The following is a 20,830-nucleotide window of genomic DNA, read 5'->3' as shown; positions in this document are numbered from 1 at the left end:
ACTAAAATGTCAGTGCTATTTTGATATTTTGATAAAAAATTTACTCACAAATGCAAAAAAGTATTTAGGTTTTCAAAAGGTATAAACTTACCAGATTCTGCTTGGCCACAGCAAGTGAAGAATCGAAAGACGGTGCTGAGGAAGTCTCTAATCCTAGTTCTGAAGTTTTCTGGTGTGTAAATAAAGAATAATTAGACTCCTAATTATTAATAATTAGAAGTACAAGTATACCACTTCTTCAGTACTTTGAGAAGTTGTGAATTAATTGTGTAAACTATTATTTTATTTGTCCACTGCAATGCAATGGTGGTCAAATGACTAGGGGCAACATTTTAAAGAGCTGTTGCACCACAGCATCACATTTCGGTAAACATGTATCCAAGGTATACCATATAAAGCAATTAAAATTAATAGTGTGTGATTTGAGTAGATGTAAGTGAAGTCTGTGCTACATTCATCTGTTGTATGCCTGGTGTGTCATGTGTCAATAATTTACTAAAATCTATGTATATAAAATGTTGGGAATTCTAACTGGGTCCCAGAATGCACTCAGAGTTCACACCCAACTGAACAGACCTAGCCTATGCTCCACACATTTGTGCCTTCATTAAGCATGATGGCTGGGTCCTGCTGTAAAGCAGTGGCTCTCGAACTTTCAAGTACTTACAGGCCATTTCACAAGAACACATGTAACAGAGGCACATTATACACAGTAAAATAGATGTGTAATCCACACATATACATGTCATAGCTTTTGCTAATTGTTCTTCATATATCTTGTGGCGTAAAAGAGAATGAAAGGGCCTAAAGTGTTGCCTACTTACAGGCAAGCAGATTTTTTTTAAGTCATCTAGTGTGCCAACAGTGGTCTCCATACTACAGTTTGAGTGCCACTGCTGTAAATCATTTAACTACTAGAGCTAGATAGTTAGATGCTTCATGTTAACCAGCAGATAGCGCTCTCACACAGGGGATTAAAAGGGTGTATTTTTTTTTGGCTTGTTCGGGGAAAATGCAGACCAATTAATACTACCATTTAAATTTTAGGTATAATATAATTGATATAATATTGATATAATATAATTTCCTCTTTTATAAATAATACACAGTGCGTATAATTTGCTTTTAATTTGGAATAATTTGGAATTTCTCCTAATAGTAATCTAAATATTATCCATGGCTGTTATTCTAGCTTATGTAAATTATTTAATATCAGAGGAAATTATCATTGTATTTTTTTATAAGAGCCACACCGCAAGATCTGCTGTAGGTCTGCCGCAAGTGAAGAATGTCTGACTTCTCTCCACCTCCACCCAACAACTGTGCCCGGCAGCTCTCACTGACCTGCAAGGATTTATACTCCACGAAGAACACTCTTGATCACTGGATAGCTCAACTTACCAATCATTCAATCAATAAACCTTTTTTTTTTCCTCGGGAATACATCATTTCCAGTGTAGCCGAGCATTTACAATTTAAAAGAAAATAGAAAGTAAGAAAATAGAATTAATAAGAATAAATGAGAAAAAAAAAAAAAAAAAAAAAAAAAAAAAAATATATATATATATATATATATATATATATATATATATATATATATATATATATATATATATATATATATATATATATATATATAATCAATGCCAGGCTGATTTGCCCCTGTTTGTGCAAATAAATGATTTTTAAGACCACCAGAGACAAAATTATGAAAATATGAAAATTGCAAAAAGCACACAACAACAATGTTAAATTCAAAGGATTTACAGTAAGATTTGAAGGCCTTTTTTAGGGCAAATAAATGACAAGACTTGATAAGACATCCGCAAACCGTGAATAGGTGTCTATACACAGGAACGTCTATAGCCCCTTTGTAATTTTATATAATTTTATATAATATAATATATATAATATATTATAATTATACTGTATAATTATAATATTATTATACGAATAAAAATAAGAAGAATCAGCTTCCTAATATAATTTGTAACTAATTTAATAAATTAATAAATTAATTTATTGAAACCCTGATGTTTTTGCAACAATAGGGTTCTTCATGTGTGATATACTGACAAAGTGATGTGATTTCCGTCTGGATAAAAAAAAAAGTTGGGAGCTGCACAGCATTTTGCTTTCACCTAAACCTAGAGTATTTTTACATTGATACAGCATAAATATTAGACTAATAAAAGGCATGAGCACCAGCCGGAATGTCTATAGATGGTATATTGTTAATTGTGTCTAAAAAACTGTGTCTGAAGAGCTCAGGAGCTCGGATCTGCAGTGAATTGCTTTAGATTGAGTCTCTCTGTAAGAGCATTGGCTGAACAGAGTTTAAATGTATTGGCTTTCAAAACTGGAAGGTGGAGCTCATTATCTTATTATTAAACGCCGCTTTTTACGCCGTCTTAAGCCAGGCGGATTTTAGCCCGATTTTAAGCCCGATCTGGTCGGATGCGACTGAATTTCATGATCGGGCCGAATTTTAGCTTGATCGTGCGTCGTTTGTCGTGCAGTGTGAGAGGGGAAGCGATGTCCGATTAATTGCCCATACGAGCTGTGAATGGGCAGTCGGACGCGACCAGGGATTTCTGACATGCCAGAAATTTTGGTCGCTTGTCTCACAGTGTGAGCTGTTTTGCGGGCCGATTTCTTAACGTCACGACCTGTTTTCCCAAAAATATGCACAGTAACTATAAATTATTATTAGTCATATTTATTTCTGTCAGTTATAAGGATTTATATTTATGTTCTGTACACAGACTTATAGCTTAATATAGCAGACACAGGCATTCTGCTGTTTAAGAATTTCAACAGATGCTTATTCTCAGTCAATAGCTGGAGTTTTTGAAAAGAAAAATTAAAAGAGAAAATAACTTTGACAAACATAAATTTATTTTATTTCACTTTGCTATTATATCTGAAAAATAAAGCACATTGTCAACATCTGGCGCTGCCCGTCAATTATATAAAACTTAAAACATGCACAGAAATATAAAGCTATATTTTATAATTCGTTTCTTTTCGCCAGTGCAAATTTATTAAAATTATAAATATATTAATTTATTAATTAAAATCTTGTCCAGTGCTCCAGAATATTAGCCACGCAAAGCCAGCTTAGCGCAGCGCGTGGCATTGCGCGCGGCATTGCGCGCAGAATAACCTCTGTCTTCTAAAATAAACGTTTTAATAAATAAGGTCGGAGAAGTGTAGTAAAAGTTATGCTATTAAACTTACTAAAGCTAATAAATGTACTGATAATTAATAAAGATAAATCGGACAAAATGCGCTGCGCCTCTCTCTCGCTCTCTTTTGCAGCGCGGAGCTGAATTCAGCGCGAGGCTACAGATAATATGAAACTCAGTTCAGTTGAATAAAAATAAGTAAGGGCCTGTAAGTACAAGCAAAGGACCTGTAAGTAAATATTGTCAAATATAAAGAATAGTTTGAGGTTTTGGTGAGCTGTTTTCATGATTTGAAACTGAAACTAACTGAAACTTTTAATATTCTGCAGAAATCCTGGGTTATTTTAAACGATTTTTAATGAGTTTATATTTTATATTTATTCATTTTAATTTTTTTTCTTCTTTTATTAATCAAATCATTAAATATATATCTTCATAAGATATAATTTTTTTACCTTTTATGTCAATTTTTATGATCTTTTTAAAAAGGTCCTATTTTTCCTTTTTTACGTATATATTTTATTCGTCTATAATAAATGTCAGTTTTTATTTCTATTTTTTATATATATTTTTAATCCCTTTTAAACTGTTAATGCTCAGCGGCACTGTAAATGAGGGTCCCTATCCAGTGTGAATAATCTATTGCTTGTTTAATATTCAGTGTTGCAAAACCAGTTTTTACATAAATGTAACAGTATGTAAATCACTTGGCCTTGGCTATAGAAGTAACCCAGTAAAGTACACTGCTACAGTAAAATGATTCACTTCTGAGCAAAGAGACCAGTTTCCCAAAACAATTAATTTATTTTCCACACAAAATAGAAATCTCATTCACATTTATTTTTACTTTCATTAAAACATTGGTACCAAATCAAGAATATAGTTATTCAATTAAAACACAGGGCTCTTTATGCAACTGAACACCACTGCTTAAATCCACACATCCAAGGGGCCTGGAGATAAACAGGTAGACAAGAGAGAAAGGGAAATTTAACACCCAAAAAATCTGATTAGTCACACGTGTTTATAAATACCAACAAAAGATCTCACAGCTTAAAACCTCACACTTTAAAAAGTGACAAAAGTATTTCCCTAATTGTTACTCTTAGGTCCAACCAGGCTTCCAAGAACCACTAGCAAAAGTGTTATGATGGCAGTGACTTAATACAGCCCATAAAGTCTCTAGTTTAGTCTACTGAGCGAAACATTATACAAAATAATATTAATCAAAAGAAACAAATAAAACAGAAACAAACAAACCAATATACTCAAAATAAACCAAAACGATCTCCAAACAAATCAAAATAAAACAGAATAATTACAAAACAGCAGCTAGCTAGAGGTCAGTCCTACAAAAAAATGAAATTGAAAACTGTTAAGAGACTTACAATATCACTTACAATATCTTGAACAAAAACAAGAACTAGTTTTTACCTTAAAACCCGAATGGCTGGGCCTACCGTACATAAAATCAAGGCAATAGTCAGGAACTGATCCTTAAAAGCATGAACAGCATTGGCTTCAAACAGGAGCTTCCAGCAGCAGCTAGAGGGGCAAATCAGAAATGGAGAGCAAGGGTGCATGTGTTGTCTGCTTTAAGGAGGCCAAAGGGGCTAATTAACAGGGCCTAAACCAATCAGAGCATGGAGGAAACCATTTTGCTAATTAGCCACATGAAGGGGGGAAAACAGCAACAATAAGCCTAACCAGGAAGAGACAAAATGGCCGCTCCAGGAAGTGGAACACAGCAAAAAGCAAAATAAAGGTCCATGCCATCACATAAACAATAAACATAATAAAAAATAAAATCATTTTATTTTATTTAAGCTGCTGGTGTTTCTTTCGCAGCCTGACGCGCAGTCATTTTTCTATGCGCTCTCCTTCTGTAAAACGGACCACGTAGAGTCCACGTCGCCTCAGCCACCTGCGAGTCCATGTACGTCTCTTCCGTGGACTTTCAGCGCACAACAGGGCACAAATAAGCAAAGAAGCGCTTTCTTTTGCAAGGCGACATGTTAGGCTTGTTCGACTTAACCCGGCGCTGCGCAGTCCGATCACCGCCTGGCTCGGTATGGTGCATGCTGGTTAGTTTTTTTGTCCGACTTGCGTCTGCGCCTTCATCACGTGACGATGACTTCCGGCGTTATAGTCCCGCGAGTGAAATCTGCCTGCAGCCGTCTGACCCAGGCGCTGCAGTTGCTTCCCACCAACTGCGGGAGCCTAGAGCCGCCCTGATGACGACAGAGCTTAATCCCTATTGGTTAGAAGATCCACCGACACCTATCACGTGTGAATCTTTTTATTTTAAAATATATATCTCCTCTAAAACCCCTTAAAAAACACAGTATTTACACTGTCATATCTAGTAGCAAGACAGTTCATTTTCATGCAGTATTCAAAAATATTTATTTGTTCATAATCTGCATTTTATATCATAATAAAGCTCAACTGCTATCATTTTTACTGTTTTATAAAGCGCCCTGAACTGCTCTTATTATCTTTAAACCTACATAACTATTATACTGAGATCTACTTTTCTTTTCTTCTATTGTTTTTGTGTTGTGAAATGCGCTAAACAATTAAAGCTGTGTAAATGAGCATGATGTATTTATTTCCAAGAACAAAGGACAGAAAAGCTTGTCTGCAAATAAAAATTTATTCCCATTATTAATTTAGTGCTACACAATACATCTGTAACATGACAGTATGTTTTGTGAATATTTATAACAAGTTTTAATCTCAGTTTAATAACACTCATGTTATCTCTGTTTCACTTTTGCGATTTTATTCACACCAGAAGTAAACAAACAGCGCATTCATCGCGAGATCCTGTGTTGTTCACGTGGGCTGCAGGTGGAGACTGTCCGACCTGACTTCTCCGCTCCTCCACCCCGCCCACCTGCACGCGGCTGCTCTCGCTGACCAGCAAGGCGAGGCGCAGCCGCATCTCGAACAAGCCTGTTGTGTTGAAGCGAGAGTTTGTACGCAAAGAAAGCTCCGCCTACGGGCTGCGTTTAGACGTGCAGTGTGACGGTGAATTTACACTGCTCCGACGCCACAACGCACAGCGACGGATCCCATTCATTTTTAATGGGAAGCGCCGCCTCCGTCAGACGCAGTCGCGCGGTGCATCATGGGTCCGACGCGTCGAGAGCGGGGGATGCGATGCGATGAAAAGTTGAGCCGAGCTGAACTTTATGCAAATGAGTCCGTCCAACGCAATGCGTCTATCCAATCAGAGAGCAGGTGTTGGCCTGTAACGCGTCCTCAGCGCAGCGCATGGAACCATTTTAGTTCCGCTTTCAAGCGTCCAGAGAAGCCTGGAAGAGAAGTTTCAGGCTTCCCTGTTCTTTATAAAATCCCTGCTGATTCACAGGGACTCTGTCAGCGAGGAGAAAGGCTGCTGTGATTGTTGGAGTCTCTGGTGGGTTTTTAAAATATTAATATGTAATTTAATTGGAAAAGTTTGCTTTTTTCAGCTTATATACTGCTCACTAGACAGTGTAATGAAGCTCATTCAAACATTTATATCTATAAAGACACATTTATATTTATTAAGTATTGGAAATAATAATAGCTTATATAAAAAGCATTTCCCATTTATTAAAACGATTTAATTGGACGACGCAGGGAAAGCCTTTGTCACGCCCACATGCGTCGGAGCAGTGTAAATTCACCGTAAGCTCCCCCGTCGCAGCAGGTCAGTCGGACCGTACAGTGTGTGCAGATGAATCGCAGGCGTTGTTCATACACGACAAACGATTCAAACGTGCAGCTCTCCAGAACGCATCCGATTAAAAAAATCGCACAGTGTCCGCCTGGCTTTATTGCACTGAGACGGCGCTCTGTACGGCGCCAAAAGGGTCGAAAAACGCCGGGGGAAACGGCGTTTTCTGTGCTTTTAGCGGCGTTTTTAACGCCGTCGTGAAATCATACGGCGTCTTGAAATCATACGGCAAATATTACGGCGTAAAATCTTTTCGATAAAAGGCGTCTGGTCCAGGCGTTTTTTGGGCCTTTTGGCGTTTCATAGCTCCCAGTGTCGAGCCATATACTGTTGGTGGACTTCCCACTTGGAGGTAAGCCCCTCCCCTTTGGAGCTGTGGACCTCCCATTTGGAGGTAAGCCCCTCCTCTTTGGAGGTGCTCCAGTCTGCAGCAATACATACTTGGTCCACTGGGGAAGCGAGCTATAGCTGACCTGGGTGCTTTTAATCGATGGGGCTAAAGCTAGCGGAGTCTCGTGCGAACCTCAGCAGCAGAACTTCCATCAGAACTGAACTTTTGCGAGGGAGAATTTCACTCGTTTCTCACTCTTTGGCTTCTCAGTCCACTTTTAGGTTCTCAGGTTGACAACCTCAGCGCTTGACTTGCAGAGAAGCTAACAAATATAACGTGTTTTACATTATTTTCCTACATTTTGCTGCTCCGTTTATCTCACTCCCCTTCTCTCGCTCTCTCCCTCTACACGCACACTCGCTCTCTCTTCTCCCCGCCCCCCTACAGACAAAGCACCAATCAACAGGAAAGGGAGACTAACAATGAGTGACAACATTTTTAGCCAATGAAAACGCTTTTCAACTTACAATCTCATACTCAGTATTTTAACACACTTTTTAAGCACAGTTTTAACCCCTGAACTTATATATTTTAACCTTTTAAACGTATTAAACAGTTTTTAGATATTTTACACACTTTACCAATAGGCACTATATGAAATAAAATAAAATCTAAAATTTACCAGGGGCTACACTAAAAATTGCTATCAGTATTAACAGTAATGCTATGTAGAACAGTGAAATTGGATTAGCTAATTCGACAGAACTATAATAAACTATACTATACATTGTCTACAAAAATAAGCATTATATACTACCACTAATAGTAGTAGTAACAATAACAATAACAGTAAATAATAATAATTGCCATTTGTGTCAGACATGTATGGAAGTTTGAGAAGTTTCTTAGGTTCAGAAGCAAAACTGCACCGATTAGTATACTAGTAAACTTTCTAAAATAAAATATTTCGGTGGGCTATATAGTAAATACACATGGAAATAAAACCTGTCGGAATAAAGACTGTGAAATAATAAATATTAAGTTAATTACGTTTTATTACCTGTACTTTGTAATTCCATTTGATACGCTGTCGCTGTCCTTGTATGCTTGAAATACCGACCTCCTATACCGCGGTGTAAATAGTTCTCATAGCGAGGCATCAGAACAAGGAAGCACAGAGAGGCAACCGCAGCACCAGGAGCAGTGAGACGGCAGTAGCAGGCGGAGTGAGTCAGAGGTGGCAGGCAGAGGAGTGCAGCAGACAGACCCTTTTCGAGGAAACAGCAGTAGCAGGGCGGAGGCAATAGCATCAGCAGTAGCCCTAAATTAGTATTAGTCCTTTTGAACTCTCCCAAACACCTTCCATTTACCCTACATTGTAGAACAGTATAAACATGAAGAACTGAAGTCCAGCCGTACATACACACTCTAACAGGTTAGGGACCTAACACATACAAATGTAATGTTATGGAAGTCTTTGTATAGAAATTTTATAGATTTTAGTCCTTTAAATATTTGTGCATGTATATTGCACATTTTCTGAGGTTATCTAGTGTACACTCTAGGGGAGCGTTGGGTATCACCAGTGATGTACATACCACGATTAAAACTCTATTCTTTTCTGAAAAAGAATAAAGAATGAATCATAATAATCAACTTCTATAATTGTGCCTCACTCTTTAAGCCTTAGTTGTACTGGCTGGAAAAAAAACATGAGCTGTTAAATCCCTCCAGTGTGGATTTTTGAATGCCTAAATGGCTTTCTCCCTGACGGACTTTATATAGATTCCTATACTTAATTACAAGACATACAGTGGTGTGAAGAAGTATTTGCCTTCTTTATGATTTTTTTTTTTTGCATGTTTGTCACTCTTAAAGGTTTCAGATCATCAAACAAATTTAAATATTAGTCAAAGACAACACAAGTAAACACAAAATGCAGTTTTTAAATTAAGGTTTTATTATTAGGAAAAAAAAAATCAAACCTACACCTCCCTGTGTGAAAGTGTTTTCACTCCCAGTTAAAACATAACTGTAGTTTATCACATCTGAATTGCCCTACCCACACACAGGCCTGATTACTGCCACACCTGTTCTCAATCAAGAAATCATTTAAACCAGGCCTGCCTGGCAAAGAGAAGTAGACCAAAATATACTCAAAAGCTTGACATCATGCCAATATCCAAAGAAATTCAGGAACAAATATGAAAGAAAGTAATTGAGAGCTATCAGTTTGAAAAAAATGTTATAAAGTCATTACTAAATTTTTGGGACTACAGCGAACCACAGTGAGAACCATTATCCACAAATGGCCAAACTTGGAACAGTGGTGAACCTTGGTTGCTGGTCGACCAAAATGATCCCAAGAGAGCAGCGACGACCAATCCAAGAGATCACAAAGGACAAAGAACTGCAGGCCTAACTTACATACTGGCTTTACTACAGGAACTTTGGCAGGTCATTAATATTTCCATTATTAAGGCTCAGCAACTACACACTCTGGTAGGCTGTTTCACAATGACAATGCTAGTCTGCATACTGCTGCTGTCTTAAGAGCTTTGCTTGTAAACACAGATACTATGCCATTGCCAGCTACATTGCTCAACCTATCTCTAATTGAAAGTGTGTGGGATCTGCAGGAATATTCAAACTGCATGGGATGGATTATTACAGGACACCATTGGGAACCTCTTCTGCCATGTTGCCATGTTACACATGCATTACAAGAGTTGCATGCTACTTCTGTATGTGTAGCTTAATACATTTTGCCCGTATCAGTCTAGATTTTTGCAACATATATTGTTCCATGAAAAATGTATATTCCTTTTGATTAGCAGATCTGCAATCTGACACTTCCTTCTAGGTTTTTGATGATGAGTGTATGTTAATGGCACTCACATGATGCCAGTTTAGGCAGAAACAGGAAAAGCTGTTAGCTGTGGGTGTCCATTCTGTAACATTTCAAGCCAGCTGTGCAGTAGATATAAACCACAAGACAGGCGACTGAAAACAGGAGGCTTAGCCTATTGTAAAGGGGTATATTATATTATTATGTATATTAAACACACACACATTAATACACACAAACACACATACACACAAACACAAATGCACACACACAAAAATAGGCACTTTGATTGATGAGACATCATTTAAGATTTTAGCTTAATAAAGTTGTTGCATATTAAACTAACTTTACCAAGCTGAAGATTTTTTAGTTTCTGTTTGCAGTATTTACCATCCACCAGGCTGTGAGGATGCTTAACTCTCCCCCTGATGCCCTGAAGCAGGTCCTCTTCACCCTGTTCATTGCTGACTTCTCTGTACAGCTTACCCAATTGTAACCTCCAGAAGTTCTCTGATGACTCAGCCATCGTCGGCCTTATAACTAATGAGGAGGACAGTGAGTACAGAGAACTGTTTCAGAACTTTGTGGACTTGTGTCTGCAGAATCCGTGTATCATTCGTTCATTTGATATTCAATTGAGAATCAAAATCGGAAAATTAAAAAACCAATTCGTTTTTTCGTTTTTTCGTTTTTGAATATAATACCAAAAAACGAATAACGGCTTGTATTTTGTATTTTTATTTGGTTATCCAAACAAAAATTGGAAATTTAAAAAACGGACCAGGAGCCGAATTTGATTTTGATTTTGAACTTGACCCATTTGTGTGCCCCGGAAGTTACTGATTTGTTTATTCTTGGTGGGTTTCTGTTGCGCGGGAGTTCACTGCAGTGTTATCTACACAGTCTGTATTGCTGTAGGCAGCATGGCCGGACTGGAACCACATTCTGGCCTAATTAAAGATCTTTTTGAAGGTGGTAAGACGCATGAAGAGATTTCGTGCACGTTGCAGCAAATGGGGATCCAGCGATGTTCTGCAATGAGTGTTAGAAGGTTCTGTGTTCAACACGACCTTAACCGAAAAAGACATGTATTTTCTGTTGTCATATCGTCTTCTTTCGCTGCAACGCGTTTAGTTCCTCTGAACAAGATAAAACTCTCCATCCTCAACTCCATCCAAAGCCTACAGCAATACAGACTGTGTAGATAACACTGCAGTGAACTCCCGCGCAACAGAAACCCACCAAGAATAAACAAATCAGTAACTTCCGGGGCACACAAATGGGTCAAGTTCAAAATCAAAATCAAATTCGGCTCCTGGTCCGTTTTTTAAATTTCCAATTTTTGTTTGGATAACCAAATAAAAATACAAAATACAAGCCGTTATTCGTTTTTTGGTATTATATTCAAAAACGAAAAAACGAAAAAACGAATTGGTTTTTTAATTTTCCGATTTTGATTCTCAATTGAATATCAAATGAACGAATGATACACGGATTCTGCAGATTCACCTCCAGATAAATGCGGAGAAGACCAACGAATTGGTGGTGGATTTCCGCAGGTGTAGACATCCCCCTCCGTCAGTGAACATCCAGGGTATGGACATCGAGAGAGTAGACTGTAATAAGTGTCTGGGTGTTCACCTAAACAACAAGCTGGATAGATCAGGTAACACCACTGCACTGTATAGAAAAGACCAAAGTAGACTCTACCTACTGAGGAGACTAAGGACATTTGGAGTGCAGGGAACACTCCTAAAGATCTTCTTTGACACAGTGGTGGCATCTGCCATCTTTTACAGAGTGGTCTATTGGGGCGGAAGCATCTCGACAGCAAACAAGAAGAGACTGAAAAAACTTATTAAAAGGACCAGCTCTGTCCTGGGAAGCCCACTAGATCCAGTGCAGGTGGTAGGGGATGGAAGATTTTAACCAAGCTGACATCCTTGCTGGAGAATAATACCTACCCTAAGCATAAGACAATATATTGTATATATTGTACTGATTATTTTATATATTTTTTGTACTGAGTGCTTTGCTATCCCTTTGCAGCTGTAATACTGTATTTTTTCCCACTGTGGGACTAATAAAAAGTGATTTTATTATTTTATTTTTTCTTACAAATACACACAAACGCAGATACACACACACGCACACACAAATAAACACAAGTACACACAAACACAACACAAATTAACACACACAAACAAACACAAATACACACATATGCACACAAACACACACACTTATTAAAACAAATATACACAAAAAAAACTGACACACACACACACACAACAAAACACACAAACACATAACAGACAAACACACACATCAGGGTCATTTGATTGGTGGATTCGCCTACTCCCATTTAGACGTGGTGTTTCCTCCTCCTGCTCTACACGTCACAGCCCCGCTCCGCTCGCGCAGTCTTGCTCAGTCTCGCTCGGTTTGACAGCAGCAGCGCCATGTCACTTAACGCGCTGTTCCCTAAACTCAGTCTTCCGCTGAGAGGACTGCAGCTGCTGCGCTCCCGGACACTCACCGCCTCCAGCCGGCCGTACGGAGCCGTGGCCCAGGCGCGGTCTGTGCTGGAGACCGAGCTGGAGTCGATCCGCGTTGCGGGAACCTGGAAAGGAGAGCGGGTGATTACTTCCAAACAGGGAGCTCATATCAGCGTGGACGGCAGCAGCGGGGGTAAGTGCTTAGACCTGGGCAATCCAGGTCCAGGCGGTTAAAATACACTCCAGGATTTCGTTCCAACTGCCTGGTAAGCTCGGGTGCACCGCGGCTTCAGCAGAGCCTCCCAGGCAGTTGGATCGTTGGATCGAAATCATGGTTGTGGATTTCTACTGCCTGGACCTGGATTGCCAAGCATTGCATTAATGGCATGTTTACTAGTAAAACTACTGTTACAGATATCTATAATTATAGAAACACACACACACATTTTTATTTAGTTTTATTCGTTTTAATAAGATGTATTTTTTTACATTACCTGTTTATTTAAAAAAGAGGGTTTAAAGCTGTAAATAAATGTGAAATCAAAATATGTGAAACCATCTTTCTTAGGAATCTTCTTTCATATTATTATTTGCATACAGTTGGTTGAAATGTATAATATAATTTATATACATGTTACATTTGCTTGTTAAGTTTTAGCAGGGTGTCAAGTCTCTCTGTAAGATATAAATATGTATATCAGCATTGGTAGATACAGATATACATGTGCAATATCGGATATCACTGACATCCGAGAATTCCCACATCGGTGCCTTACTAAACAAATTACTATTCAAAATTATGGCAAAAATCATGTTGTCCTGGTATTTTGACTCACAATTTCGCTAAGACTTTTTTACCCTGATCCCTTTATGAATGTGACTTTTAAAATAGTTTTATACAATTGTAAATCAGATATTGTTACTCTTATTTTTATTTATTATATTTTCTACAATTTTTTAATTCATAGGCACACACACATTTTTACACTATTGCAAGGATGTTGAACAGTGTGCCAGCACATGAAAATCTATGTAATATTGGACAATTGTCTTTAATAAATAAATGACCAGGTCTGATATTCTAGAAAAAAAAACAAAAGAATAAAAATATGAAAATAAATGTCAAATTTATAAAGAAATATAGTTTAAAGCACCACAACTTCTCGGTCATTGTTTGCCTATTGTTCTCTACTGCCTATTGTCCTCTCCTTCCTGCTCTTGTGTAAACAGTGTCACAATATGGCTAGTAGCTAACATTACAAAAGTGCAGAAGCTTGGCACACATATTTCTACATTTGACTGAAGTTCACTGATATATTCCACCCTTTGTGTTAAATGGACGTTTGGTTAGTTAGTTGAATACAGTTGTTTTTACATATATTTCCCTCTTTTCTTCACTTTAGATATACTAAACTTCTGTGCCAATAACTACCTGGGCCTGTCCAGTCATCCAGAGGTTATTCAGGCTGGAATTGAGGCGCTCCAGAATTACGGAGCCGGTCTGAGTTCGGTCAGGTTCATCTGTGGGACGCAGGTAAAAGAGAAAGAGCTAATCTTACAGCATTGCACAATAACATTATTGTTATGTGGGCTGGAGCTGTGGATACTGTGGGAGATTGTTTGCAGTCCTGCTGTTTCTTTTTTGGGAGATTACCTTTTAAGTATATGCTGTGTATTAAACATTTTTCCTTTTTTTTTTTCTCAGGACCTCCACAAGAAACTAGAGCAGAAGCTTGCTCAGTTCCATGAAAGAGAGGACTGCATCCTGTATGCCAGCTGTTTTGATGCTAATGCTGGACTTTTTGAGGTTTGTCATCTGTGCAATGCATCTGTTGCATTTTAAGATAGATGCATTTGAGCACCACAGCAATTGTATATATTTTATACAAAATGACCATTTCCATTATATGTACTGTCACATTCCTCTCTGTTCTAATAGTGATGTTGCTGTTATATATTCTTGTTATAGGTTCTGTTGGGTCCTGAAGATGCAGTGTTATCTGATGAATTGAATCATGCATCAATCATCGATGGAATTAGACTGTGCCGTGCCAAAAGACTCCGCTACAAGCACATGGACCTGAATGATTTGGAGGATAAGCTGAAAGAGTCTCAGGTGGGCAGTACATGGTAGTAGGGTTGCAGCGGTACAGCACTGTTAGATATATTGTGTTATGAAAATGCATAACTATAATGTGTATTTGTACTTGTACTTTTTTAATAAGTTTATTATTGAAAAAAGTGAAACTGGACAGATAATCAGACACCAGTCAGTAAATTATTTGAGAAATCAGCAGATTAATCCCTTATGAAAATAAGATAGAATAATACATAATAAATAATAAAAAAGCTAGAAATAAAATAGTTAAAAAGAGCTTTATGTCACACCCAGTTTTCTTATTTATTTATATGTACATTAACATTTAGGGTATTCAGTGCTTTGTTGTTTAGCTGAAATATCCATAGCTAGATTGTAGAGACAAAAATCTGAAAGAAACATCAAACCTTGATGATGTTTTAAAGGAGAAATGTGTTAGTTTAGGAACTCTTTACTTGGCGTTCGAAGACAGTGAGTGACTCTGGGAGCTGTTCTGACATCCAGTGAAATTTCTTTCCACCACCTTGATGCAGGACAGAGATAACTTTGGATGTCTGTCTTTGGGACTTGAGGGGTGGTGGGTCAATCTAAGCTGTGCTGGAAGCTTAAAGAGCTCTTGATACAGATCTGGCTTTGATCTTTGCCATCAAGTATATAGGATCTGGTCCGGTTTTGGCTTTGTAGGCCAAAAATATTGAAGACTAAATTCATTCTGAATCACTTGCATGAATCTAATAACTCACAACGCAAGACCAGCCAGAAGGAAGTTCCAGTAGTCACGTCTTGAAATTACGAGAGATTACAAAAGAAATTTTGTGTGGCTTCCTTAAGAAATAAATGATCAAATTGTTTGGAAGTTATAAAGGAAAAAACAGCATGAATGAGTCAGATTTGCAGCATGGCTCAAGAATGATAACTGTTCGTCTATAACTACGCCAAGGCTAATAAGGCTAAAATTGACCTGTTTTTCTGTTTAAGAGTTAATGTATTATAATAATAAAAAAGAAAGAAGAACTATGAAATGTTGTGTTTTTAATAAAACCAACCAAACGTTTGAGCACTCTTGGCTTTTTGGTGTTTTTGTTGAAGTAATGATTGTCAAGATGGTCATTAAATATACTGTTGTTTGCTGACAGGCAGTTAAAAGTTTTGCGCTTAAAAGGTTTTCTTTACATGGTTGATTTTCTCATGCATCTTTCTCATCAGTCATTTCCCCTGGGTTACCAGTCTTGCTTAGGAAAGTACATTAAGCTGACTTAAGTTAACCCCCTGCTGACTGTCTTTAAGATTAAAGGATTTTCTTACTGTCATTCTTACTGTTTGTTGTATTGTGTTTAGGCATTAGCCTTACATGCTGCTCACTGAGCACAGATCTTTATGAAAAATGGAAAAACTTTAAAAAAAACGAGAAAAAAAAAAAGTAATGCAGCCACGGTTATGCCGGACAGCACAGTTGATCTTGCTTTCTTTTGGTTGCTAGGATGGTCATCTTTCTCTTCCAATATTCACTGTTAGGAACATTAGGAGATACCAGTCAGTTTGGATGTCATACAGTTGACTGACAGTCAAGCATGTTTTTTTAACGGCTCATGCAAAAAAGATACGTTGGCTAAATTTATTTTAGGCATACAAACAAGATTTTAGAGGTTATGCCCCTTTTTGCATTCTTTTTCCCCCCTTTTAATTTATTGTGTTGGCAGTCATTCAGAAGCAGTGGTCAGATCAGCAGCGCTCTTAGTGGATTCTTGCATATCAGAACCTAAAATCTGCCTTATTTTCTCACCCGCAGTCATCTCGTCTGAGGCTGGTGGTGACAGATGGTGTATTCTCTATGGATGGGGACGTGGCTCCTCTGGTGGGGATCTGTGACCTTGCTGAGCAGTATGGAGCCTTGGTCTTTATCGATGAATGCCATGCCACAGGTTTCCTGGGGATTCGAGGCAGGTAAGTAGAAAAGTATGATAGAGGAGACCTAAATGAACCTAACCTAAACTGGAAAACTGTAATTATCTTGCCATATTTAAAGAATGAGAGTATTGTTTCCAAGGCAAAACAAAATCAGACTATAATCTGGACAGGGCTGTAAACTTACATTTATTTAATGACTGACAACAGTCGTCTTTTCTATTTGCACTGGTTAGGCCTGTCACGATAATTACATTATCAACATATTGTACAATAAATTAACACACACTCAATCATTGTACTGATCGAGGAGAAGTCATTAATGGAAATGTGTCTGTATGTAAACTTTTTCAAAGTTTTAAAACACTATTTTTATTTTATATTTTTACTATATTCTAGAAAGAGGCCTGCCTGTCACCATAATCAGCATTATCAACTTATGTACAATATATGTCTGTCTGTCTGTCAGACTGTCTAAAACAGTTTGGGGTAGTGAAATTTGCCTGTTTTAGATAAATACACTAACTTGTAATGGGACAGGAACTGGTATCATGTCCCATGACTTTTGCCTTGTCCTGTGAACGATAAGGACCACTGCTTGGACATGTGCTTGTGATTTCTGCCGCTTGCTCACTGTGTGTGGTAATGCTTTTTATTGGCAAGACATTGAGGAAAATGTATGTTGCTCTGTTTTTTACACAGAGGTACTGATGAGCTTCTGGGGGTGATGGACAGAGTGCACATAGTGAACTCCACATTGGGCAAAGCTCTGGGTGGGGCAGCAGGCAAGTAATATTATTAATTTATAAATGTCAGGCTGTTTAGATTTTAAATTATATAAATTATGAGAATAGGTGTAGATGAACTGATTTAAAATGCATTAATTATTATTGTGTCTTTAAATTGTGAATGCAAATTTGTATGCAGAAACACTATTTTAAACTTAGCGTATATTTGTGCATTGCTTATATACATTAAGCAAATATACAGTGCCACGTGTTTCTTGTCATAACTCCCAGTTTTATTCTCTCAGGCGGTTACACAGTTGGACCTAAACCTTTAATCGACCTTCTCAGGCAGCGCTCTCGTCCTTATCTCTTCTCCAACTCTCTCCCCCCTCCTGTGGTGGGCTCTGCCACTCGTGCTGTGGAACTGCTCCTGGCTTCCAATGAAATTGCGCAGAGCATGGCGGCTAAAACCATGAGGTAGGAATAAAGGAGAGAGGGGAGGTTCAGTGCTGTGTTTATTCAGTTACAGATTTGTGCTGACCTGCAGATAGAAAGGCTCGCTGTGTTTGCCTGGGGCTATTCATGGTCAGATTGCTAAATGTTAGAATGAACAGAAAGAGATGTCTACATTCTCTACAACTTTGAATATATATTTCTCAACTGAGATTTGTTGTAAAAATATTCTGAGTCAGATTAAGGCCTGCAAACAAACAAACAAACAAACAAAAGCAATCAAAAGGCCTGCATTTAACATAGTCTTCTAACTTACAATCGAAGTTCTATACAAACATTTACAAAAGTTTTCCAAAAAATGTGCCAAATCAAATTATTCATAATCAGACCATCCATAGAGGCATTTGTTCCTTTCATGTGCCACCCGTGCAACATAACAGATCACCATTGCCTTATATAAGCTGGAGATGCCAGTATAGGGTGGTATAAGGTATTATTGTGAAGTATTGGGTATTAGTGTATGGTATTATTAGGTAGCACTAGGATGTATAGAGGAGTGATAGGTATTATTAGGGTGATAGGGTAGTATTGTGTAGTTTAGGGAATATTGGGCAGTAGACTGTAGTATATAGTAGTATTGGGTAATGTAGAGAATATTATATGATACTATTGGAGAACACTGGAACATATAGAGTAGTATTGGTAGTGCAGGGTAGTATAGGGTAGTATTGTGTATTTAGAGCAGTAATGGGTAGTACTGGAATGTATAGAATAATATTGGGCAGTGTAGCGTAATACTGGAATAAATAGAGCAGTAATGAATAGTATTGGGTAGGGTAGTGGGGCGAAAAGCTGCATATGCTGTATATCAAGCAGTAAGAATGTAATAAAGAATCCAATTTAATAGTATGTGTAACTGCTCGCTCCAAAAGAGTAAAAACTAAAAATGATGTTTTTCACAGTACATTTGTTACAATTCAGCACAGCACAGTAATGTCTAAAGGGAAATAATTTTAAAAGTAGCTGTTTATTCCTGTTTAATCTAATGGCAATGAGTGTGGTAAATCAATGGTGATTTATATGTTCTAAGTTTTGCTCATTACATAAAAATATCAGTTATTCATAGTATCAACTCTCAAATACAAACGCCTCTTTCTCTTCTCATCCATCAGGTTTAGAAACGGTATGACCCAGGCAGGGTTCACCATTGCAGGTGCCGCTCACCCCATCTGCCCTGTGATGCTGGGAGACGCACGTCTGGCTTCATTAATGGCTGACGACATGCTTAAACTTGGTAAGACCAAAAAAATTTTTTCCGCAGTTTCAGGTTGGAAAGCAGTCTGTTCTGATTTGCCGTTTTCTGAGATAAATTAACAGATACTTATAATTGCACTCTTAATACACGTTTGCAAATAAAACTGTAAACATGGTGGTGTAATTTAAGAAGATAATGTAACAACAATCAGAAAGTAATTTTTCCTTTTTTTCTCTTAGGCGTGTATGTGATTGGATTCTCCTACCCCGTGGTTCCGAAAGGAAAAGCCCGTATCCGAGTCCAGATCTCGGCTGCACACACCGACTCAGACATCGACCGTACAGTGGACGCGTTCATACAGACTGGCAGGAAGCACGGCGTCATATCATAACGTAACACTCATAGAAACAAGTGCCTTTCAAGGATCATAGATTCAACATGGAGAAAGAACTGCTTCTAGTAAATGGACTGTTACAGCAAAGCTTTACACTAAAAAAACAGATTTTAAAAATGTTATTTAGTGCTGCTGAAATTTAAATCAAAGTGTTTTGCACTAATAAATGCTTTTGTTTAACTATGTTTCCTTGCCTTTTTCCTTATAATCATCACAGTTTATCCTTTAGTCAGTCTTTGCTAAGAGTTATTTCTCATGCTAACCTTTCACTAAATGGCTTTGAAGCTAATTTAAATGTTGCAAACCCAGTATCAGAATGAAATCCGGTGCTATATCCACTCTTTAACATTTTATTGTAAATCTCCAAAAGAATCGAGTGACAGTCTTGCATACAGTGAGCCTGCTAGTTTCTCAGTGCTTGCAGAGTAATGCCATACTATTGTCCTTAAGCCATCCACACACTTGTAAAAAAGAAAAAAAATATTTTAGAAGACTGTTATAATATCAAACGCAGTTTAAAAAAAAATTGAATGTCAAGCAGAGACTTAACACCAAACAGATGATAAAAGCAAATCTAGCAAGACTCAACTAATTATATGCTGACACTTAGAGACTTGTGATTTACCTTGGTGACAATTAAATCGCTTTAAAGTTTAAAATTTTGGACCCACTGCAATATCTTTCCTGAAACAGGTGCTTTCATTGGCTCTAATTACCAAAACTAATGTAAGGCTGGACAATAATTCAGTATCAATATATATCATGAGCTGATATTTTAAGTATACATTATTTACAGTATATTTCTCTGACTGGAGTTTGTGTAATACAGTACAGTGTAATATTGGATAGTATTGGTTGTGTAGGTAATGTAGGGTAGTATAGGATAGTGTAGGTAATATAGGGTAGTATTGTAGTATAGAGTAATATGGGGTAGTATTGGGTTGTGTAGGTAATATAGGGTAGTATATGATAATGTAGGTAATATAGAATAGTGTGGATAATACAGGGTAGTATTGATACTATAATGTATAGAGTAATATTGGGTAGTATTGGGTTGTGTAGGTAATATAGAATAGTGTAGAGTAATATTGGGTAGTATTGGGTTGTGTACGTAATATAGAATAGTGTAGAGTAATATTGGGTAGTATTGGGTTGTGTACGTAATATAGAGTAGTATAGGATAGCATAGGTAATACAGAGTATTATAGGATAGTGTAGGTTATGTAGGGTAGTATTCAGCAATATTGGTTGGTATTGGGGAACACTGGAACGTATAGCGTAGTACTCTGTAGTATTATTGGGTAGTAGTAGTTTGTTGGACAGGCATTAATTGTGGGCATGCTTGGTAGTTTTAACTGTGCATTAAGAATAGAATTAATGTGATTATCTGGATAAAATAGGAGAA

At 37.6% G+C, this 20,830-nt stretch overlaps 1 protein-coding gene and 1 long non-coding RNA gene across 2 annotated transcripts; one reads left to right on the top strand and one right to left on the bottom strand.

The window, feature by feature from the left end:
* Positions 1–4,009: 4,009 nt before the first annotated feature.
* On the bottom strand, positions 4,010–5,009 carry LOC125784432 (uncharacterized). Its single transcript, XR_007427231.1, has 2 exons — positions 4,623–5,009; positions 4,010–4,141 (listed from the first exon to the last, which is right to left on the bottom strand). It is a non-coding gene; the product is annotated as an uncharacterized LOC125784432 (long non-coding RNA).
* Positions 5,010–12,497: 7,488 nt separating this feature from the next.
* Positions 12,498–19,605, top strand: gcat (glycine C-acetyltransferase). Its single transcript, XM_022673600.2, has 9 exons — positions 12,498–12,785; positions 13,996–14,126; positions 14,298–14,399; positions 14,562–14,708; positions 16,480–16,634; positions 17,298–17,380; positions 17,629–17,800; positions 18,949–19,070; positions 19,271–19,605. The coding sequence occupies exons 1-9, from the start codon at positions 12,557–12,559 to the stop codon at positions 19,420–19,422; spliced, it is 1,293 nt and encodes a 430-aa protein (XP_022529321.2). The 5' UTR covers positions 12,498–12,556; the 3' UTR covers positions 19,423–19,605.
* The last annotated feature ends 1,225 nt before the right edge of the window (positions 19,606–20,830 follow it).

The sequence above is a fragment of the Astyanax mexicanus genome, chromosome 19, assembly GCF_023375975.1.
Source record: "Astyanax mexicanus isolate ESR-SI-001 chromosome 19, AstMex3_surface, whole genome shotgun sequence".
Classification (NCBI taxonomy): Eukaryota; Metazoa; Chordata; class Actinopteri; order Characiformes; family Acestrorhamphidae; genus Astyanax; species Astyanax mexicanus.
This window is presented reverse-complemented; position numbering and strand designations above follow the sequence as displayed.

Coding starts and splice junctions, on each gene's coding strand:
- gcat (XM_022673600.2), top strand. CDS start 12,557: ATGTCACTTAACGCGCTGTTCCCTAAACTCAGTCTTCCGCTGAGAGGA. Junction 14,127..14,297: donor GGTTCATCTGTGGGACGCAG/GTAAAAGAGAAA, acceptor TTTTTTTCTCAG/GACCTCCACAAGAAACTAGA. Junction 14,400..14,561: donor CTAATGCTGGACTTTTTGAG/GTTTGTCATCTG, acceptor TTCTTGTTATAG/GTTCTGTTGGGTCCTGAAGA.